This window comes from Dipodomys spectabilis, unplaced genomic scaffold, assembly GCF_019054845.1.
Source record: "Dipodomys spectabilis isolate Male_0828 unplaced genomic scaffold, ASM1905484v1 ptg000030l, whole genome shotgun sequence".
Lineage (NCBI taxonomy): Eukaryota > Metazoa > Chordata > Mammalia > Rodentia > Heteromyidae > Dipodomys > Dipodomys spectabilis.
The window spans coordinates 7,872,867-7,895,466 of NW_024870707.1; the positions used below are offsets into that span (position 1 = coordinate 7,872,867).

Sequence of the window (22,600 nt, forward strand, 5' to 3'; positions counted from 1 at the left end):
CCCGAGGTAAGGATCGGGAGAGGGAGGCTGCCCCCCACCCCTGCAATACCGAGAACTCCAAAAGTCTTCAATAACAGCAGGAAAAGTGACCAGCAGGATTTGGGGTTAATCCCAAGCACGAGGGCGGGCAGGGAAAGGATTTGGTTTCATTCCTTCAGATGCCCAAGCCTTGACCAGAGCTCCAGGGCGCAGGAGTGAAGGCAGGCCACCCCTGTCCAGCCCCTACCAACAAAGCCTTCCTTTATTAAATAGAGATTGTGTTACATTCCGTCCAAAGGAGGAAATCGGGACATGGTGAGGGACATGTCCAGGTTAGCGCCCCTAACCCTGGTCTGTTCTGAGTGGGCCGTGACAGGTGGGCCTGGGCCCAGGTCCTGCCCACCTCTCCTGGTCCCACATACAGGGACCCTCCCTTCCCCCTCCCCCCCACTGTGGCTGCGAATATGTCCTGAGGCCCCCTCTGTATCACACTCTGGAAGGAAAAGGGCTTCAGTCCACCAGCTGTTTCGGGAGCAGGAGCTCCTGGGGCCAGGAATGAGATGGAAAGGTCAGGGGGACAGGGCAGCCTGTATGCACAGGGAAGATGGAGGGGCCTGGACCAGCACTTGTGCAGGTTGGAGGAGACAGCTGTTAGGAAGCCCTGCTTGCACACAGGCCCTCAGAATAACAAGAGCCACTGGGGACAGTCCCAGCACCCAAGCCCACCAGGGAGCAGGTTGAAGGATGGCCACAAGAGGGCGCTGGTAGACCAGGGCCTAAGGACTGGGATGGCAGATACCCTGATATCACCATCAGCCCCTTTGTGGAGCTGTGGCAGTAACAGTAGCAGCTCCTGGGATGGGGGTGGGGAGCAGCTGTCTCCAGGTGTCTTCTCCCAAGGGCCAACCCCCCCTTAAATATGGCTCAGGGCTCCTTGGTCTTTGGTGCTTTCTGGAAATTCTCCTGGTGGTTTAGTCAGTGGAGAAGATAAAGGGTCATCTCGTGCTGTCCAGGCCAGTTTGTCCCTCTGTCTGTCCTGGGAAGGACATTTGGTCCTGGCTCAGTGGTGCCTTCATAGCTTGGCTGTTTGTCCTTTTCAGCTTCTGGCTCAGGGCTGTTTTCAGGACCCTGTCATCCTGTTTGTCATGAGGCAGGTGTCTTGCTCCAGCTCAGAGTCCCCCTCCAGGCCATGCGTGCTAGGCCTCCTGGGGGAAGAAGCCAAGCTTGGCCAGTGACATTTCCTTTCTCAGCCTCATGATCTCCCAGAACATTGGCTCGGCTGGGAAGAGAAGGGAGAGAGGGAGAAAGGGAGAGAAGGGAGAGAGGGAGGGGGGAAAAGAGAGAAAGAGGAGAGGAGGAGGGGGAGAGAGAGAAAAGGGAGAGGGAGCTCATGGTCACCTCGAGCAGTGACCACATTGCCACATACTCCTCAGTGATAATGGGGAGACAGCCAGCCATGGGGAAGTTTCTATAGAGCTTCCTTGGCAGAAAGTACCTCTGGACCCAGGTACCCCAGTTCCCATGCCAGCTGCAGGCCTCTTCCGCCACTCTTCTCCCCATGGGACTCGGCACCAACGAGGATTAAAAGCTAACCCACAACCTTAACCATCTCCTGGGGGAGCCCCAGTGTGCTGCCACTGTCCAGGGCAGGTGTTCCCCGAAGGCATTTGTCTGCCCTGTCCCTGCCCTCCTCTCCCTGTTCCGCCTCTCTCCACCCATCCCGGCCCCTCAGCACCATTCCCGAAGCCTCCACCAGGGGGCGCTCACCATCCTGTCGCACCAGGCCTTGCTGGATGTAGCGAATGTAGGTGAAGAAGTTGCACACTGCAGTTATCTGTGGGCAGAAGGAGAGTGTGGCCTGATACCAGAGCAGGAAGCCCCAGGGACCTGAGTAGGAGTCCCTGGGAGTAGAAGTCCACTAATGTCCACCCATGGTCTAGAGGCTAGTGAGACACCATTCTGATAGCTACTGGGAAGGACCCATCTGCAGAGATGCCAAGCAGATGGGAATGGACCTCTTATGGTACATGGGGACCTACTGGAGCCTGTCCCCAGGTCAAGGCCCCATCCAGATGCTGAGAAGGTAGGCTGGTGTTAGCTGACAGGTGCCTTCTTCTGCACCCCTACCCCCACCCTGCAGACCTCAGCCAATGACAGTCGACTAACTCAGAGGGAACTCAAAGCCACCAACTTGCCTGGGGGCACCAGCTCTGCCCCAGTCCCTAGGGATCTGACAAGGTGGCACAACTTGGCTCCTTTCCTTGTGCCCATTTGGCTTCTTCTGCTCTCTCAAGAGTTATGGGAGGAGCTGAGAATGTGGCTTAGTGGTAGAGTGCTTGCCTGGCATGCATAAAGCCCTGGGTTCAATTTGTACAGAAAAGGCTCAAGTGGTAGAGTTGCTAGCTTAAGCAGAAAAGAAGATCAGTGACAGTGCCCAGGCCCTGAGTTGAGTTTAAGGTCCAGGACTGGCAAAAAAAAAAAAAAAGTTACAGGAAACTCAGTGAGACCAAAGAAGAATACTTAGGAGAGGAATACAAAGGCACAATGCGTATGTGACTCTGATGGTATAAAATAATATGTATAGGAATGAACTCCAGGTAATGGAAACGAGAGGCTTTTTTACTTTGTTGCCATTTTCGTTTTCTCTTTGTCTTGTTTGTTCATTTATCTACCTTTGGGAGGGTAAGGGGGAGCACAGAAATGGAGGACAAAGGGTGAACAAAGGCAGCAGTGGTGCTCACCGAGCACTATGTGGAAAATGAGCTGTACAACTTGTGGGTGGGGATGGAAGGGAAAAACTGAGAGCAAGTAAGGAAGGGGTGACATTGGCCAAAAAGGAATATAATCTTTTTTGGGGGGTGGTCAGTCCTGGGGCTTGAACTCAGGGCCTAGACACTGTTCCTAAACTTCTCAAGGCTAACCCTGTACCATTTGAGCCACTTCGTACTTTTTCTGTTTATATGTGGTACTGAGGAATTGAACCAGGGCTTCATTCATGCTTGACAAGTACTCTACCACTAAGCCACATTCCAGCCCAGGAATATACTCTTTACTTGACTTATATAATTGTAATCTCTCTGTATTATCATCTTTACAATAAAAAAATTTTTAATGAAAAAACACACATATAGTCAACCAACTTAAAAAAAATCTACTAGCCAGGTGCTGGTAGCTCACACCTGTAATCCTAGCTACTTAGGAGGCTGAGATCTGAGGATCACAGTTCAAAGCCAGCCCAGGCAGGAAAGTCCATGAGACTCTTATCACCAATTAACCATCAGAAAACCGGAAGTGGCGCTGTGGCTCAAGTGGTAGAGTGCTCACTTGAGCTGAAGAGCTGAGGGACAGCGCCCAGGCCAAGTTCAAGCTCCACGACCAATCCCCACACCCCCAAAAATCTCCTACTATATGTCAGAGATTATGCTAACTAAAATTCTAAATAAGGAGCGCTTACAGTTCATGACTACAATAAAATGTTTCTGGTCCTATAATAGAAAAATAGAAAAAAGAAAACAAAAAGAAAATGAGTCACAAGGAAGTCTGTCACTCCAGGCTGGCTCTAGGGAATCCAGCTGAGGTAGTGGGAGGAAGCTGGCAGCTGGGCCCACAAGAGCCCCCACAGGACACCTAGGAGGAGCCCCTATGTGTAAGGCACCCACAGACTAGAGAAGCAAGGCTCGGTGGTGTGAGACTGAGCCCAGTGCCACATGGGAAGGTGAGGAGGGGAGGCTGCGGTGGGGTGGGGTCACTTCCAGCACTAGGTAGGTAGTGGACACCCATGAGAGATGCAAGGGCAGAGAGTGGGGTAAAGTGGAGGCTGAGATCTGAGGACCGCAGTTCAAAGCCAGCCCAGGCAGCAAAGTCTGTGAGACTCATCTCCAAAAAAAAAAAAAAAACCACAAAAAATACCAGAAAACCAGTAGTGGCACTGTGGCTCAAATGGTAGTGCTTGCCTTGAGCTAAAGAGCTGAGGGACAGTGCTCAGGCCCAGAGTTCAAGCCATATGACCAACCAAAAAAGAAGGAGGAGGAGGGGAAAGACGAGGAAGAGGAGAAGGAGGGGGAGGGGAGGATGGAGGGGGGAGGAAGGGGGAGGGGGGAAGGAGGAGGAAGAGGAGGAGGAAAGAAAAGAAAAGAAAAGAAAAGAAAAGAGCCAGACACTGGTGGCTCATATCTATATTTCTAGCTACTCAGGAGGCTGAGATCTGAGGATTAAGGTTCAAAGCCAGCCTGGTAGGAGAAGTCCGTGAGACTCATCTCCAATAAGCCACTCAGAAAACCAGAAGTGGCATTATGGTTCAAGTGGTAGAGCGCTAGCCTTGAGCTTCAGAGCTAAGGGAGAGCACCCAGGCCCAAAGTTCAAGCCCTAGGACCATCAACCAAAAGATAAAAGAAATAAAATACTAAGAGTGAGGGGACTTGTGGCTCCCAAACAAGGGTGTGGACAGCCATCTACGGGGCAAGGGGCGCAGACGTGGTGGCTAGAAGCACCCAGATTGTACGCTGGGGTCTCTCTCTGTCCAGAGAGATCACACGGCAGGACTGTGGGCAACCTTCAGCAGCTGAAGGGGTCGCTACCCTACGAAGACCCCATCCTGCAAGCACGTGGGACTGAATTTGACCACTAAGCCCAGCCTGAACCACATGAGCTCAGAAGGGAGTCCAGCCCTGCTGGACACCTGGCTACAGCCATATGGAGTCACTGAGTAAAACCCCACTCCTAGCCCAGGGGGCCCGTGAGAGAGCCATTGCATCTGGAACAGCAATCATGTCCAGGACGTTATGTCTGTCACACAGCAGTAGCAGACTAAGACACCTCACTTCGCTGTGGCTCACATTCATCGCTGTCCCTCTCTGAGCCTGAATCTCACACCCTGCAGATCTAGGCGGAGTCACCCACCCTGGTGTGGCCCCAAAGTGTGACTTACCCTGGCCCGGGAGGATGGCGAGATGTAGTAGTGGCTTTCAGAGTCCCCTAGCCGGATGCGGTGGTGACAGGTGCGGGCCAGCCCGCTCAGGGCACACGTGCTGGAGGGGGCAGAGGTGGCGGCAGGAACTGACAAGACTGCCCCCCCCCCCGCCACTCCCCGGTTCACAGAGAGGAGATGGCAGCAAGAACAGGCATCCAAGGGGTGGCCGGCCGGCCTGCCTTCCCACCCAGCTTCTGAAGGAGCCCACGGTCAGGCAAGTTGAAGGGTGGTCTCAGGAATCCATGTGGCAGACCTTAAACCCTGGGCCAAACCCCTTGTCTCCCCCTCTTTTACTGGGAGCTTCAGACCTGGTCACCTCTTTCCCCACCCGTGCAGGAACTGAGATACTCAGCTGACTCTAAATCAAGCCCCTCCAGAGTACTCAATGGCCTGCCCACCAGCCCCACTAAGGATCATTGGATATTTATTGGCAGGAAACACAGCCAACCACTGACAATTAGGGCCCAGAACTCTCATAGGACAGAGCGTGGGGGGGCGGGGGGGGCAGCGGGGAGACAGCCAACACACATGCGCTAGGCTGGTCAGAAAGAGACACACATCTCCCAGCCTCTCTGGAAAGCCTGCAGGAAGAGGTGGGGGGGGCGGGGGGAGAGGAAAGTCCATGACTGGGGGAGCGGGGACGGGCAGGCATTTCTGCCAAAAATGCTACCTGGCCCTCTCATTATGTCTCAGCATTGCCAGGCTAGCTCATATACCCCAGGGCTGAATGCCACAGAACCTGCCCACCCTCGGGCCCCACACCAGGACTCAGGAGCCCTGAGACTCAGCCCATCCAACCCCTGGGTACAGACTCCAGGCTGGGCGTCCGTGCATGGGCAGGGAGTGGACAAGGCCCTGAGCTTACTTGCTGCTGGAGCTACCACACTCAATAGTGGCCATCTTCACTGCGGGGAGTGTCTGCGAAGCAATGGGCTCGATGGTCAGTGTATTGTCTTCCACAGCAGCCCGGACAAGGGCGGAGAGCTGTGGTGGACCAAGGAGAGAAGTGGGGTGGTGAGGACTAGGGTCTCTGGGTGTGTGCGGGGTCCCTGCAGCCACCCCGACCCACCTCACCTCATGCATGGTGAAGTCCAGGCAGGGGCCCACATCTTCTCGGTAGACTCTTTCTAGGAAGGGGCAGGTCTTGTCGAGGGTGGGCGATGCCCTCCAGGCCTGGAACTCTGCAAATAGGGTTGTGTCCACCTAAGGGGAGGTAAGCCAAAGGTGGGGACCGTCAAGGTCGAGGGCCAGTCGAGGGGCCAGTCAAGGGGAGAGGTGGGAGGGCCTTCTGTGTGGCTGGCAGCCATGCAGACAAGGACACCAAGGCTTCCCATCTGCCTTTGCACCCAAGACATCGGAGCTGACTGTTCTCTCAGAGGTGTTTAAAATGTCTGGGTGCTTCAAGATCGCAGAACTGAGCCAATGGCTAATACCTGGAAACCTAGCGACTCAAGAGGCTGAAATCTGAGGATTATGGGTCAAAGCCAACCCAGGAAAGAAAAGTCTCCAATTAACCACCAAAAAGCAGACATGGAGCTGTGACTCAAGTAGTAGAGCATTAGCCTTAAGCAAAAAAAGCTCAGAAACAGAGCTCAGGCCCTGAAACCAAGCCCCAGGACTGGCACCAAAATAATAATAATAATAATCCGGGTGCCAGTGGCTCACACCTGTAATCCTAGCTACTCAGGAGGCTGAGATCTGAGGATCACGGTTCAAAGCCAGCCCGGGCAGGAAAGTCCATGAGACTCTTATCTCCAATAAACTACTAGAAAACCGGAAGTGGCGCTGTGGCTCAAGCGGTAGAGCGCTCGCCTTGAGCTGAAGAGCTGAGGGACAGTACCCAGGCCCAGAGTTCAAGCCCCACGACCGAAAATAATAATAATAATAATAATAATAATAATAATAAAGATTACAGAATTGGCATCATCCTAAAGACCCACATGGAGCCTGTACGAATCCAATCTGCAGGTCCCTGAGGGTCAGGACATACACACAGGTACAAGCGTGCGCACAGGGGAAACACAGGTACATGCATGCACACAGAGGAGAAAGCACTGGCACACGCATGCACAGAGGGGAAAATGCAGGCACACACATGCTCCCAGAGGGGGAAACGCAGGCACGCACGTGCGCACAGAGGGGAAAAACGCAGGCACACGCATGCTCACGGAGGGAGCACACCAGGTTGCCCTGCTGTATACTTAGAGGAGGAGAAGCCGGCCTGCCCGGGGCTGCATGCAGGGAGTGAAGCCCAGAGGAGAACAGAAAGGGAAGCCCCTGGTCTGGAGCCATTACCTGTCGGAAAAAGGAGGAAGAGGTAGCAGAAGTAGAGGCCGTGACCGGCTCTCCAGGCAGGAGTTGCCAGGCCGGCTCATAGGTGAGGTGGATGGCCTTGCTGGGGATGACACAAAGGAGCAGGGAGAGTAGAGGAGGAAGCCCAGGCTGGGCCAAGGGAAAAAGACAGACAGACAGACAGACAGACACACAGACACACACACACACACACACAGACAAGAAGGAAGAGGAGATATCAATTTCTGGTTAAAAGCTCAGGTCAAAAAGGGACACAGGGAGGAGAAGGGCTTTGCTTATGTTTCCTGCAGAGATGGAGGAGTGCACTAAGCTTGGGGGGGCTGGCTTGAGAACCCCTAAAAGCTGAATTCCTCCCAGTATTTCTCTCCAGTGTCTCTCCCAATGCAGCCCCCAGCCAGCTCTGGCCTTGGGTCTTGGTAGTTCTTCCTGTGGCATAAGGGGTTCTAATGGATGGCCTTACTTTCCCACTACAAGGCCAGGGGTGACAGAGATCGCTGAGATCAAGGGGTGGCCCTAGGCCTCAAAGCTATAGCCATACAGGACCCAGGAGGCCTCACAGTCTACGACAAGCCTTTTAAGGCTCAGGCAATGTGTGTCTTCCCGGAGGACCTAAGGAAAGATCCTCTGGGTTCAAAACCAGACTCCCATTTAGAGACCACAGGCCACTGCATGGAGTCAACAAGCAATATCAGACCACTCATGTCACAGGAGGCTAAAGAGATGGAACTTCCCAATCTTCATAGCTCAGAGAATATGGAGGCCCAGAGAGGTGCAAGGCAGGCTCGGGGGCCACACAGCGGGGGGGGGGGGGTACGGCGGGGGTTAGGCTGGCTCTCACTGGCTTCTGATCTAGCTGGCAGCAGGAGCCCTTTCTCCATCCTGTGCGCATCACCGGCCTGCCATCTCACCTCTTTGCCCTCCTTGTCTGGGGTGAGGGTTCGCCCTGCAGCGGGGCATACGACGGGGCAGAGGGCATTGCTGGTGCTCTTATGGCGTGAGTGGCCCTTTCGGGGCCCGGTCTTGGTAGGGCTCAGCAGTTGGGGGTGGAGTTCACGGTTGGGAGAGGCTGGCGTGGACGTGATGACCAGGGTCTTCAAGGCCGTCACCTCTGCCTGTAGCATGTCAATCTGGCAGGGATGGGAGGGAAGTCAACATTAACTTAATGCCAGCCCATAACCCAGGGGCAGCTGGTACCAAACCCTTCCCACCACAGAGCTTAAGGTGGGGACCAACACGCCCCATTTTACAGATAGGAAAACTGAGGCCATATTCTGTGAGGTGGTTAGGACCAAGTGTCTAGAAGCTCCTGGGCTCTCCATGAGTGAGGAACAGCCCTGGCCTCCTACGGGGGGAGGGGGGAGAAAATCAAACAGCCTGTGAGAGAGGAAGCTACTGGAAGAAGGTTCTGCTTTGTAAGGGGTTTGGGAGGAGAGAGAGGAAATGACACACTGTGTCCTCCAATTCCCTGGAAGGCTCAGGAAAGTATCTGTGTTACAAGAGAAACACGGAGCTGGGGTATGGGCTATGAGATCTCAGACCCCTGGCCTGCCCTCCCTGGACCTGTGGTGGCCAATGACGGCTGAGCCGGGGGCCAGGCCAGAGCCCTGTGGTCCAGGCAGACAAAGAGCAGTTCTCACCTTGCCCCAGGCCTCCTTGAGCTGTTTTTCTGACGTAGCCTGCTTCATGTTGGCCTCCCGAACCATCTTATGGGCTTCCTGGAAGAGGGCAGCCTCTGCATCAGCAGTTCAGGAGTCACTGGACACCTGGGCCACCCCTTCCCAGGCTCCCCTGCCCGCCTGCCCACCCGTGTACCTCGAACAGGCTGGCTGTCAGTTCCTCCAGCTCCCGCTCCAGCTGTTCACGCACCTTGTACAGTCGCTCACATTCCTCATCCTTCAGCTTCAGCTCCTGTGCCCGGGCAGAGGCTGTCAGCCCTGGAAGACCCTAGCCAGGCTCTGGGTGGGGGTGTGGGGGGAAAGGGATTGGCCCCCCCAACCAGGCTCTGCCCCACCCACAAGCATCTGGTAGGTGGCTCTGGACACCAGCCTACTTCCTTGGTGCCTCAATACTTTGAACTATTTAGTTCATGACACAAGGGTAAAACCTTGCTTGTCAGCCCATCAGAGCTTGGAGCAAGGTTGTTGTTTTCTTTTGCCTATACTAGGTTTTGAACTCAGGGCCTAGGTGCTGAGCTTTTTTGCTCAACGCTAGTGCCCTTCCTCTTGAGCCATGCCTCTACTTCCAGAGTTTTGGGGTGGTTCATTGGAGTAAGAGTCTCAGCCGGACGTCCGGTGGCTCACGCCTGTAATCCTAGCTACTCAGGAGGCTGAGATCTGAGGATCATGGTTCAAAGCCAGCTCGGGCAGGAAAGTCCATGAGACTCTTATCTCCAATAAACCACTCAGAAAACTGGAAGTGGCGCTGTGGCTCAAGTGATAGAGCACTTGCCTTGAGCTGAAGAGCTGAGGGACAGCGCCCAGGCCCAGAGTTCAAGCCCCACGACCGACCAAAAAAAAAGTCTCTCTCAAACTTTCTTGCTCGGGCTGGCTTCCAATCACAATCCTCAGACCCCAGCCTCCTGGGGTAGCTAGGATTAACAGGCATGAGCTACCCAGGGTGAATTTGGAGCAAGTTTTTGGATAGGATCAGGATACAGCTCAATAGTTAAAGCAGACTTTCAGCAAGTCAAAGAGGTCCTGGGTTCTATCCCCAGCACCAGAAAGAAGAAGACATAAGAACTGGGCTCTTCCATGTCATTTCCGGTTGCACAGCACAGACCCAGTGTACAGTAGGCCTGGGTAAGTTTGCATAGACTCATGACCCCTTCCCTTGGCCACCTCCATGGCTCCTCTTCACTGAGCACCCCACACACTGCCCTGGGCCCCCACCTTCTGGGCTTTGTGCAGCTCCTCCTTCAGGAACTCTGAGCCCTTCTCTCGGATCTCCATGGAGCTGCTGCGCAGGCGTGACACGTCCAGGTGGGCAGCTGTGGGACCCTCCTCGCCTTGGGCCTTCTCCCCTGCAGAGGTCTCCACCAGGGCTCCTGGGGATTCCCTGTGGCTCTTGCAGGGACCCACGCTCTTCCAGGAAGCTGGGCCAGTGAGGGGTGGCGGGAGCCCCTCTTCTGGCTGGGGTGAGCTGCGAGGAATCAAGCAAACCATGGTATCAGCAGACACAAAGGTTGGAGTCTTGAATTCTGCACAACTGAGCAGGAACCGACCCAGGGCAATGTGCATCTGCCACGTGGACCTCAGTTTGGCCATCTGTGAAATGGGATCACTGCAAGCTACAGCTAAGAGCTAGGACAGGGCTCAGACACCTCTGCCAACCCCACTGCCAGCCTAGGACCTACGACTGCCTGTGGCACTCAGTGAGTGTTAAGCACATACCCAGTGTTCAGTGTGCACTTATTAAACACACAGGTGACTGTCAATGCAGCAGTGTTGGATGTGTGTGCTGGTACTGGGGCTTGAACTCAGGGCCTGGTAACTAACCGACAGATTTTTCCACTCAAGGCTGGTACTGTACCACTTGAGCCAAACGTGTACTCCAGCTTTTCTTTTTTCTTCTTTTAGCTGGTCCTGGGGCTTGAGCTCTGGGCCTAGGTACTGTTCCTGAACTTTTGTGCTCAAGACTAGTGCTCTACCACTTGAACCACAGCTCCACTTCTGGCTTTTTGTGGTTAATTGGAGATAAGAGTCTCATAGACCTTCCTGCTCAGGCTACTTTAAACCTTTGAAACGCAGTCCTCAGATCTCAGTCTCCTGAGTAGCTAGGATTTCAGATGTGAGCCACCTGTGCTCAGCCACTCTGGCTAATTGGGGATAACAATCTCATGGAGGCCAGGTGCCAGTGGCTCATGCCTATAATCCTAGCTACTCAGAAGACTGAGATCTGAGGATCTTGGTTCAAAGCTAGCCTGGGAAGGAAAGTCTGTGAGCCTCTTCAATTAACCACCAGAAAACCAGAAGTGGTGCTGCAGCTCAAGTGATAGAGCGCTCTCCTTGAGCTGAAATACTCAGGGACAGTGTCCAGGCCCAGAGTTCAAGCCCCACAACCAACAACAACAAAAAAAGGGAATCTCACGTACTTTTCTGCTTACGGTTGGCTTCGAACCTTAATCCTCAAAGATCTCAGGCTCCTTATTTGCTACGCTTGCAGGAATGAGCTACCAGCACTCGACTCAATGGGGCCTAAGTAATTGTCACTGCTCCAATGCAGAAACCTGGGCACACAGGAGGCACTTAATGGGAGCAGCCTCACTGATACAATGAATATAAACTTGTTGGCATAGTTAACCTGATAGCCAATAGGACAAAGTCAATGTGGCTGCAACCCTTTCAGGGAGGGCCAGAGAGGAAGCATGAGGCCTGGGCAGCCAGGGAGATTCTGCAAACAGCCCAGGCAAGGAAGACCCACTTCCTGACACCCCTCTCCCAGACTTCATCAGGGGAAATTGCAATGACTTTGGGCAAACAGCCCCTTCTCTCCCTCCACCTCAGGATCCTCTCTCCTTTGAGATGAAAGACTTGGGAGGCCATGCGGGAGGCCTTTGTCCTCCATCTTTCTAAGTACACACCCCCCAACTCGAAAAGAGACCCTGGAAGAGGGAAGAGAGAGGAGAGCCCAGCCAGTGGTGATTTGTGCCAAGACAGCACCTCTAGATTTGCTTGCTCAGCAAAAGTCAGGGGCTCCTGAGCCAGCAGCTTCTGAGCAGCAGGGGCTGGGCCGGCCGATAGCAGGGGGGAGGGGGGAGGAGGGGCTCCCAGACACCCGCACAGGAGGAGCACACGGCCAAGGAGATGTAGAACAGCTGAGGGGGGGGGGAGGGGGGGAGAGCCATCTCCTCTCTTCTCCTTGTCCTCAGCACCACAGGAAGGTCACCAGGCAGCCAAGCCTCTGTGCCTCAGTTTCCCTCTGAGTTACACAAAGAGACTAATGCCCAAGAGACCCCAGCAATGAGTCCATGGGTCAGCCCTTCATATGACCTTGCCCCACTGCCCAGCTCTTGCCCTCCCCCCTAGAACTGGCCTAGTGTGTCATCTGGAAGCTTCCCAGCTTGGGCCCAGCTCTACCTTAGATGAATTAGGTGAGAACAGAAAGCTATCATTCTGCCAGCACTGCGCAGGTGGCAAGGGATCTCTTTCAATACCTTGGTTGGAAGGAGGGGTCTTATTGGCACACGGTCCCTAAGGCAATGGTGGCCCCATAGGCCACCATTCTATAAATGAGGGACAGGAACTTGGGGAAGGGAGGGGCCATGCCTGGGGTCACACAGCTGGCCAGGGCAGTGCTGAGACTAGTCGGCCACATCTAGGCTTCTCGCCAAGTGGCCCAGCGGTGGGGTGAGTTCTGGAATCAGTGCATCTGTCTCAGGATGAAGGACTGCTGGGCCCAGGGGGCCTCCAGAGGCTCCTCCTTGGCTGTAGCAGGGAAATTTGACCCAATTAGGGCCCGAATTGGCTCCTCAGACTCTGCTCAGGTCCAGAAACCACTTTTCCAGGAGGGGGGCTTGTGGGGGGGGAGGGAAGAAGTAGCTAAGAATACAGTGAACCCCTGGGAATGAAATCCTCGCAACCTGTGTTCACCCTGTAGTGTGGGCTGGAAACCTGCAGGAGGCGCCGTAAGCATCAAATAAGATCAATAGACCTGGTGCCAGCGGAAGAAATGCAATGATAACCACGTCCAGTAGAGGAAGCCTGGGTCCTGCCCACCCTGGGTCCTGAACGTGAAACCTCGGGCCCCAGGTGTTCCCTGGAGACCTGGGGAGCCAGCCCCATTTCTGCATGTGGAAGAGGATGGCCATGGGCATCAGTGCCCACCTGGCCAGCTGCTCAGGACATGGTGAGGAGCCCAGGCCTCAACACCAGCCCGTGTGTCTTTCCCAAGGCAAGGATCCCTTGATTGCTCTTAAGAGAACAAGACTGTAAAGTGTCCCCTTCCAGCACCTGAGGGGCCAAGCTTCATCTACCTGAGACTTGGGCCTCTGGGTACAGTGGACAACACTGAAGGTCTGGGCTGAAGGGTTCCATGTTCCCAGCAAGCTCTTGTTCCAGCCAGATGACACAGCCCAGGAGGCCTGAGACAGGTCTCCAGGACACCTCACCTGACTCCATAGCAATACCCCACGTTCACATCCTAATGGCAGAAAGTACACTGGCGTAACCGGTCTCTGTAGTCACCAACTTCCCCTCTTTCCTGGGCCAGGGGTGGCAGGAGCAAGAGGGAAAGAAGGGCTCAGCCAGTGCATGGAGGGAAGCCCAGGCACAGACCCTCCTCCCCTCCCACTTCCGGGCTTGGAAGCCAACTCCTGTGACTCACAGAGTTCAGAGGAAGGAGGCGCGGACTGGGGCCCTCAGGCCCAGCCAAGTCAGAGTCTCCCATCTTCCATGCACAGCACCCTTCCAGACCTGAGCCTCAAAACCTGGGCGTGAGCACCCAGACACAGGGTAGATCCAGCCCACCGCTGAGGTTCTTCTGCCCAGCCTCCCAGCCCCTCCTTGGCCCTGTTCCCTACAGGAATGGTGTCCTGTATATGGAACAAACTGTAGAGGCTCCTGAGGTCTGCTCAGGAGTGAGAGATTCTAGAGTGAAGGTCAGAGGCAGGTGTGGTGACTCACACCTGTAATCCTAGCCACTCATGAGACACAGGTTTGGAGAATCACAGTTTAAAGCCAGCAGGCGCAGAAAAGTCCGTAAGACTTCAGCTCCAAAAGAACCAGCAAAAAGCTGGAGTGGAAGTGTGGTTCCAGTGGGAAGACTAGCTAAGCAAGCAAAAAATCCTGAGTTCAAGTCCTGATTTTAAAAAAAAAAATCAAAGCTGGGTGCTGGTGGCTCACAACCTGTAATTCTAGCTACTTAACAGGTTGATGTCTGAGGATCACAGTTCACAGCCATCCCAGGCTGGAAAGTTCCCGAGACTCTTCCAATTAACCACATTATTTTAAAAAAAAGGTTGGAAGTAGCTAGGCACCCATGGCTCATGCCTGTAATCCTAGCTACTCAATGTGATTTGAGGAACAAGGTTTGAAGCCAGCACCAGGAGGAAAGTCTATGAGACATCTCCAATTAACCACCAACTAGCATGAAGTGGAGCTGCGACTCAAGAGATAGAGCACTACTAGCCTTGAGCACTGAAGCTCGGGGGCAGCACGCAGGCCCCGAATTCAAGCTCCAGGACTGGCACAAACAAACAAGTCTGGGCAGGTAGAGGCGGCCAGTGCCCCCCTTCTGGAACCAGCTTCTGCAGCCAGAGCCCACTCAGCTCATACAGGAAAGGCTCCTCGAGGCCACTTCCCTAGGAAATGCAATGCGGGGGGGGGGGGGGGGGGGGCAGTGGAGCCGCTGAAGTCCTCAGCCCACCAGGCCTGCCCTGTGAAGGCCCATGTCCTCTCCCCCAAACCAGCAAATTGAGCAGCACTTCTGCCTGTAGTAATTCTGCCAGGGCCCCCAGAGCCCAGCCAGCAGTCATCACGAAGACCCTGTGAGGCCCACTGCGGTTCCAGGCCGCCCCGGCCTGCCACCAGGTCTTTGTACCCTCTGGTGAATGCGCAGGTGGTCCCTCTGTGTGTAGCTCATATGCACCACGTTGATGAAATAAGCAGGGGGGGGCAGGGAGAGCAGCCTGAGAGCCAGGGAAAGGACAGGGCTAAAGGTCCATCAGAAGCACCAACCCTCTGCCCAGAAGCCCTACCCAGGGCCTAGCTCCCTGTAGGTAGTGCCAAGGCCTAGGGGCCCAGTTCAGGTTCATCCTCACAGGTTCCCAGTATGGTCCACAAAGGATTAAGGCTGATGCCTACATGACAGGTATCTAGGATCCCGGGGGGGGGGGGGGGGGGGGGGCGGTTCAGGAAGGCTCTTGTGTTCAGGCTTCCTAACCAGAAAGCTCAATCCAGAGAAAGGACCAATCTGCAGGCTCAAAGCCACAAGCACACAGGATTTCTAGTCTCTAGGTCAAGTGTGTGGCTGCCTACTCTTCTGTCTCCACCGTCTCATTATATGGGGACGGCCTAGTTTTAATGACCAGGCATGGAAGGACCAGAGAGGGTTGGTAACTTGGCTCACACACACAGTAAGGGAGTGGCAGATGGGGAAATGAACCCAGAACGTGTCATGGGACTTTTCCCTAAGAAGAAGAATGGTTTCAGAGAAAGCAGGATGCAGCCGGGATGTGTGAAACAGTGCACCCCAAAGCGGGGGAGGGGGCATGATGGGAGAGGGTGATGCCCAGGGCTGGGAGGGGCCCTACAGACTCGGCTGGGAACTGTGGAAGGACCAGGAGGCAGATAAAGGGCAGTAAAAAAAATATAGTGCGGTAATTGATTGAGATCATTAAAAGCTCAGGACAGGATGAATGGGAACAGCAGAACCCAGGGTGGCAAGGAGGAAGTGGGAGGGGGTCCACTGGGAAGTGAAAAGGGATGGCATAGGCTTTCTGGAAGCAGCTCATGCGGGAGACAGGAACAGATGTTGGGAGGGGCCGCTTAAGGGAGAAGTTCCAGCGGCCTGGGCTAGGGGTGACCGGGAGGGAGGCCCTGAAAGCGGACAGGGCAACTTGTCTTACTGAAGGTAGGGCCTAGAGTCTGGCTAGGAAAGGCCAAGGGACAGGGAGGGGCTGCTCTCAGAAGTGGGGAATGAGGGGCCTGGGGAGGTGACTTAGTGGTAGAGCGCTTGCCTAGCATGCTTGAAGCTCTGAGTTTGATTCCTCAGTACCACAAACACAGAAAAAGCCAGAAGGGGCACTGAAGCTCAAGCGAGAACGCTAGCCTTGAGCGAAAGAAGCTCAGGGAAGTGCTCAGGCTCTGAGTTTAAGCTCTAGGACTGGCAAAAAATAAATAAGTACAGGGCAGCAGTGGGAGCTGCAGGAGCAGCAGCAGGTGTTGGTGGACAGAGGGAAGAGGAGAGCAGGTGGCTAGGATGAGTCTTTCCCCATTGCCTCCAGCCTGACCACCCAGCCCAGCCCTGGACAGAGCTGGAACCTCACCAGGTGGTCCCGAGGGAGTCTGGCTCTCTCTGCACAGGGCCTGGCATACAGCACACAGTCCGCATCCACCAAGCAAGTCCCTGTGCACTTCGTCTAAGAGTTGAGGTAGGCACGAGTGGCTCATGCCTGTCATCCTAGCTACTCAGGCAACTTGACAGCTAAGCATCATGGATGGAAGCCAGCCGGGCAGAGCATCTGAAAGACATCTCCAATTAACCAGCAAAAGCACTGAGCAGGGATGTAGCTCCAGTGGTAGAATGCCAGCCTTAAATAAAAAAAAAAAATCTGATCAAAGAACTGTCAAGAACGTCATAAAGGCCACCAAGCTAACTTACAATAAAAAAATAGCCCTATTTGGAAAAAAAAAAAAAAAGAGGGAAGAGTATGAGGCAGTGAGTTTAGGCTCCTATACCAGCGCGTGCGCACGCACGCGCACACCCACACATGCATGCGCACGCACGCCCACACCCACACCCACACACACACACACAACGCACCCCAGACCTGCCATCCAGCCATGCCTAGAGTGTGACTACCCTGTGCCAGTCACCTCGCCAGCTCTAAGCCTTCCCATGGGCAGCAGGCAGTGGGACAAGATCTCCCTTCCACCTGTGGCAGGGCAGGATGGGTAGGTAGGTCGATCAGAGACTGCAGGACTCCCTCCCAGGGGAGAGTCCTGCCAGGTGGGCCCCGGGCCAACACCCAGCAATGTTATATGGCCACTCAATGGTAAAGTCAGCTCAGAATTCAAACTCCAGCCTCTGCTGACCAAGTCCCCAAAGCCCAGTACTGCTGGGCTGTGGACAGCCTCGCCCTGTCACCTGGAGTGGAGGGGGTGGGGAGGGAGAGGGCCAATCCCTTAAGTAGGGCTGGGATCAGAGTTCAAGCAAGAGCCCCTCCATTCCTGCCCCCTCCCCCTACGTACTGCAGCCACTTCTGTTCACCCCCAGGATAGCAGCCCGAAGTCCAAGAATGGGCCTGGGATTAGGGGCTGGCCATTAACCATCACCCAAGACAGATATCTCAGTTCATCTTTCAGACCAGGAAACCAAGACTTAGAAACACCAGATGGCTCAGGCAGGATTTCCCAAACCCCCTGGTCTAGAACCAAAAGTCTACCAAGACATATATAATAATAGAATTATAGCTACTATATACAACTTGTTTACTCTATCTGTGTGTGTGTGTGTGTGAGTTAGGGGGCTTGAACTCAGGGACTAGGCACTGTCCCCGAACTTTTCTGATCAAGACTAGTGCTCTACCACTAAACCACAGCACCACTTCTGGTTTTCTGGTGTTTAACTGAAGATAAGGAGCTTCCAGATTTTCCTGCCCAGGCTGGCTTCAAATTGTGATACTCAGATCTCAACCTCTTGAGTAGCTAGGATTACAGGCGTGAGCCACCACCACCTGGCTTATTTACTTTTGTGCCAGTCCTGGGGCTTGAACTCAGGGCCTGGGTGCTCTCAGCTTTTGTCTTCAAGGCTAGTGCTATACCACTTGAACCATTTTTGGTGCTCAATTGGAGATAAGAGTCTCATGGAATTGCCTGCCCAGGCTGGCTTTGAACCAAGATCCTCAGATCTCAGCCTCCTGAGTAGCTAGGATTACAAGCATGAATCACTGGCACCTGGCTGTGTGTGTATACACACACACACATGCCCTTCTCCCCAAAAGTTGCCCTGAGTTCCCAGAGGTCACAAACACAGAACAATTAAGAGTGACCTGGGCAAGTTGAACCCCACCCAGAGTCCCAATCAATTGCTGTAGGAGTTGATGAACTCCTAAGCCACGAGTGGGAGCTGACAGCTTGGCTCCTGGTTCCCAAGTCCCGGTCTTTGTCACCAAATGAGGAGGTTCATACAGCGTTCCAGGGACCCCAAAACTCTGCCTCACCCTCAGGTGACCACAGCCTCCTCCACCCCCATGCTTTCCACCTGCATCTATGAAATCCCTACTGTGTGTACTGTGCCCCAGCGATCCAGACAAGTGTGCCACATGGGGGGGGGGGGGTGAGAGGGGTTCGTGGGGCTGTATCTTAGTTTTCCCAGGAAGGCCCTTGGAATTTGGCAGCAAGGCCTTACCCAAGACCTTGAGACCCTTGACCCCCGTCCATCTCCTGGCCCTCCTCTGGCCTGGATTCTCTCCCTGGAAGGAAGAATGACGCCCAGCTCACAATCTCCAGGCCCGGAAGGGAAACCGAACTTTTTAAGGGTCACCCAGCAAAATCAGCCGTCGTGTGTTGCCTCAGTCTACCTAAGCTTCTTCCAGCACTAAAAAGTTGATTCTGGAACACTGATCCCTTAGCAGGAACAGGGACACTGGCTTCCCCGCCCCCCCCCTCTCCACCACCCGGACTTCTCCGGGTCCCACAAACCCACCCCACCCACACTTCACCCCCAAATACCAACAAACTCAGGCTGGGCCACACTTCACCCCCCCAGGAGCCCGCCCTCGGCACCCCGAACTGCCTCAGCTCCAGCTCTCCACGGGGGGGAGGATGGTCCACCCCGGCGCGCTGCCCAGGCCTCCGTGGCCCCCGGGTCCCGACCCTCCCTGGACCACTCACCCCGTCCAGTCGGGCGCAGGACCAGCCCCAGCCCCCCCCCCCCCCCGCGGGCGTCGGCCTCAGGGGGAGGAAGTGCTCGCCCAACTCCGCCAAAGACCTCCATCCCCCTCTCTGCGCCCGCGGGGCGCCGGGCTCCCGTCAGATCACCCGGGAACGCACACCACGACCCGCGTCCGGGGCCCGGGGTCCCCTCGCCCGGGACCCGGCCCTGCGCGCGCCCCCAGCCTCTGCCACCGCGGGCCACGACCTTGGAGAGACCTGGCCCCCCTCCCCACCGCGCTGCTTCCCGGGGCCCGGGGGGGGCGGACGGGGGTCCTTCCCCTCGGCGCGCGCCCCAGGTTTACTTTGGGGCCCGCGCGGCGTCCTCCCACCGCCCCGCCGCGAGTCACGCCACCACGCGCCGCGCCGCTGCAGTCCGGTGCGGCGCCACCATCCCCCCGCGCGGGGAACCCCCGACCCCCGCCCGGAGCCGCCGCGGCCCACGCGGGCGCGTGCCCACCTACCCGCTCCACATCCCGGCGCCTCCGGGCGTCCGTTCTCCCCACGCCGCGTCCCACGTCTCGGCCAACTCCGCCCCGGGCCCGCAGCGGCCCCGCCGCCCACCAGTCCCGCCTGCAGCCTGTCGGCCGGTCCGTCAGTCCCTCGGTCTGTCTGGCCCAGCCCGGGATCCCCAGCCCCGCCCCGCCCCGCCCCGCCGCTACCCCAGGCGGGTCACGTGGCCAGGGGGCGGGCCCCAGGACACGTGCCCGGCCCCGCCCCTCTGCGGAGCCCACCCGCCGCCGCGCCCGGGACCCGACCGCGCCCGCCCGGGAGGGGGGACCCCTCGCCGCCGCCCCCGTCCCGCAGCCCCAGCGGCTCCGCGGTGCCCTCGGGTCGCGCTCCGCCCGGGGCCAGCGCTGCTCCAGAGCCCTCGAGCCCCCCCCCCCCCCCCGCCTCAGCACCCATTGTCTCACTCAGGGCCCCCCTCGCCCCCTGCCCCCCCACCGCCCCCCATCTGAGCTCCCTGCCTCTGTCCCTGTGAGACACTCGGCTGGCTGGAAGGGGCAGGCCCCAAAGCAACTTTTCTCAGTCTCTGAGCGTTTCAAGAGTGTCCTCCTGGCCCTGAATTCAGCCTGCCCATCCCTGCCTTCCACCATCCACCCTCTGTCTCTGGCCCTCCCCGCCCCCCCAAACTGGAGACCCCCACGCACACTGGTGACCCCGCCCAGAGTCCCTTTGCCACCCCCACCCACCATCCTGGGTCTGACCACCGGTCTCTTCTACCAATCCAATCAAAGCACAACCATCTCTCTTCTCTCTCTTCTCAGCTGCCAGGGTAGCGCAGAACAAACTTCAGGAACACCCCTCACCCATCCACTCCACTAAACTTCCAACTCTGATCACAGTCTAAGGATTAAAGGCCCAGACCTCCCTGGGGCTCCAATATGGCTTTTCTTCTGTCCTGTGTGTGTCTGATAGGCTGGTCCTGGGGCTTGAACTCAGGGCCTGGGCACTGTCCCTGAGCTTTTTGTCTCAGCCACAGTTCCACTCTGGCTTTTTGGTGGCTAATCGATTTGGTGGTTCACAGATTTTCCTGCTCAGGCTGGCTTTAAAACTGAGATTACAAGGCTCTTGAGCAGCTAGGATTATAGGCATGAGCCACCAGCTTCAGCGGGTCTGCTATGTTGCCCAGGCTGGTCTTCAATTTCTTGACTCAAGAGCTCCTGCCTCTTCAGCCTCCTGAGAAGCTGGGACTCACACAGGCACATCCCAGTTTATTGGGCTCCAATATGGTGGGGGACATACTGCCTTCTCAGGACCTCTACTTCCATTACCTCCACTTGTCTAGGGTTTGCTTTTTGTTGTTGGTCATGGGGCTTGAACTCTGGGCCTGGGCACTGTCCCTGAGCTCTTCAGCTCAAGGCTAGTGCTCTACCACTTGAGCCACAGCACCACTTCCGGTTTTCTGGTGGTTTATTGGAGATAAGAGTCTCATGGACTTATTGCCCAGACTGGCTTTGAACCATGATCCTCAGATCTCAGCCTCTGGAGTAGCTAAGATTACACTGGTGCCTGGCTTGGGGTTTGCTTTTACTAAGTAATGGTGACTTGGTTCAAACTAGAAAAGGACATGTCTTTCCCAAGTGGACAGAGCTGACACCAGGTACAGGACCTGGGGAGTGGAGGCCAGGGTTTACAATCTAGACAGCCTTTGTGGCCACCGGTCCAGCTTTCCAAATGCATTCAGCCTGGGCCTCCTATATATTTCACTCAGTAACTGTTTTCTAGACTTAGGGCTTGGAGGGGTGTTTGTTCTTCTGTCCCTGCCTGGATTTCACTCAAATCAGATGTCAACATATGTTTGTTGACTTGAATCTACCCCCAGCTAAGCCTTGAAAAACTCCAGCCTTCCTGTCTTTTCTTCTCTCCAGGCGGTGAGGATGATAATAAGGGAGAACTTGCTCTCCAAGTCTTTTTGAAAACCTGAGCAAAGATAAACTGTGGCAGGTAGACTAGAGGGGGATGAAGGGTAGACGGGGTGTCTTCCCAGGGCCTGCAGCCCCCCTGAGGAAGAATATTGAGCCTGGGAGGGAGCAGGCTGGCTGGAGAGGCCCTTGAGGAAAGCCTCAGAGGACGTGTGGGTCCACTGGGCAAACACTGACATCCGATCACTAACCAAAAATATCCAGTCATCCATGCATCCAGCTACTATGGCCTCCCTCCTCCACCAGCCACACACTGTCCTGCCACTGTCACCTCATCCATGGCCAATCAATGGGCTCAGAGAAGTTAAGGAACCTGCCTGGTGTCACACTGCCAGGTTGAGTCTCCTAGCAGCCAGAGTGTTCGCTGGAGCACTGTTCCTGAGCTGCTTTTTTTTTTTTTGTCCAGTCCTGGGGCTTGAACTCAGGGCCTGGGCTCTGTCCCTGTGAGCTCTTTCACTCAAGGTTAGCGCTCTAACACTTTGAGCCACAGCACCACTTCCGACTCTTTGGGGGCAGTTTATTGGAGATAAGAGTCTCACAGACTTTCCTACCCAGCCTGGCTTTGAACTGTGATCCTCAGATCCTAGCTATTCAGCCTCCAGGACAGGTGCCTTGCCCGCTCCAAACTGCAGTTCCCATTCAGTGTAACTATGGAGTGGGATGAGATGATCAGGGGTACCCCTCTTTTGGCGTTGACCCTGCAAGGAGGAGCCTGAACTTCCTCCCAGTTCTATCTAGCAAGCTGTCCAGAACCCTTCTTCTGCCCCTCTCACAGAGAAATGACAGATCCCAGCTCACCTGCCTGTAGTCCAGGGCTCCTCTCCCAAGTTGCTCTCCTGTACAGGGCCTGATGGGGCATAATGGACAGCCCCCGATCGCATGGCCAGGTACACGGGGCATGTCCCTCTGGCAGGGCACTGGCGGAGCTCCTCAGCGGCGTCCATGCCTGGGAGGGGGCTACTCAGGAGAGTTCTAGAGATGGCTGGGAGGGCAGATGGCAGAGGCCGCTCCCTTACCAGGCTGAGCCTCCCACTAACCTTTGCAATCTCTCCAGACCAGCTGCTCGGGAGGGCGGGGCCTCACAGCTGGGCCCCTATCTCCTTAAGTCATAATTATTAACTCTTAGGGCCCCAGCTCCAGCCTCTTTCTTGGGCTCTGGGCCTAGGGCCAGAGAAGGTAAAACACCTGGAGGGAGGGAGGAAGTCTTCCCTTTGCACCTAAGGCACCAGACTTCAACCAGGCCCAGCAAGGGGCTGTCTGTCCCCTAGCCACCCCTGCGGGCAAGCTGTACAGAGCCTGTGTCACCACTGATGGCTACATGG

General features: G+C 55.7%; 1 protein-coding gene across 2 annotated transcripts; it reads right to left on the bottom strand.

Annotated features, from left to right (window-relative positions):
• Window positions 1-223: 223 nt before the first annotated feature.
• On the bottom strand, window positions 224-22,283 carry Rab3il1 (RAB3A interacting protein like 1). Of its 2 annotated transcripts, none has more exons than XM_042676420.1 (10): window positions 22,077-22,283; window positions 10,150-10,399; window positions 9,074-9,169; window positions 8,899-8,976; window positions 8,170-8,388; window positions 6,023-6,151; window positions 5,814-5,932; window positions 4,907-5,006; window positions 1,747-1,813; window positions 224-1,258 (listed from the first exon to the last, which is right to left on the bottom strand). In XM_042676420.1, the coding sequence occupies exons 1-10, from the start codon at window positions 22,220-22,222 to the stop codon at window positions 1,176-1,178; spliced, it is 1,287 nt and encodes a 428-aa protein (XP_042532354.1). In that variant the 5' UTR covers window positions 22,223-22,283; the 3' UTR covers window positions 224-1,175. The 2 variants fall into 2 exon arrangements, with proteins under 2 accessions (XP_042532354.1, XP_042532356.1); XM_042676422.1 differs by lacking the exon at window positions 22,077-22,283 and adding an exon at window positions 19,317-19,447.
• Window positions 22,284-22,600: the final 317 nt, after the last annotated feature.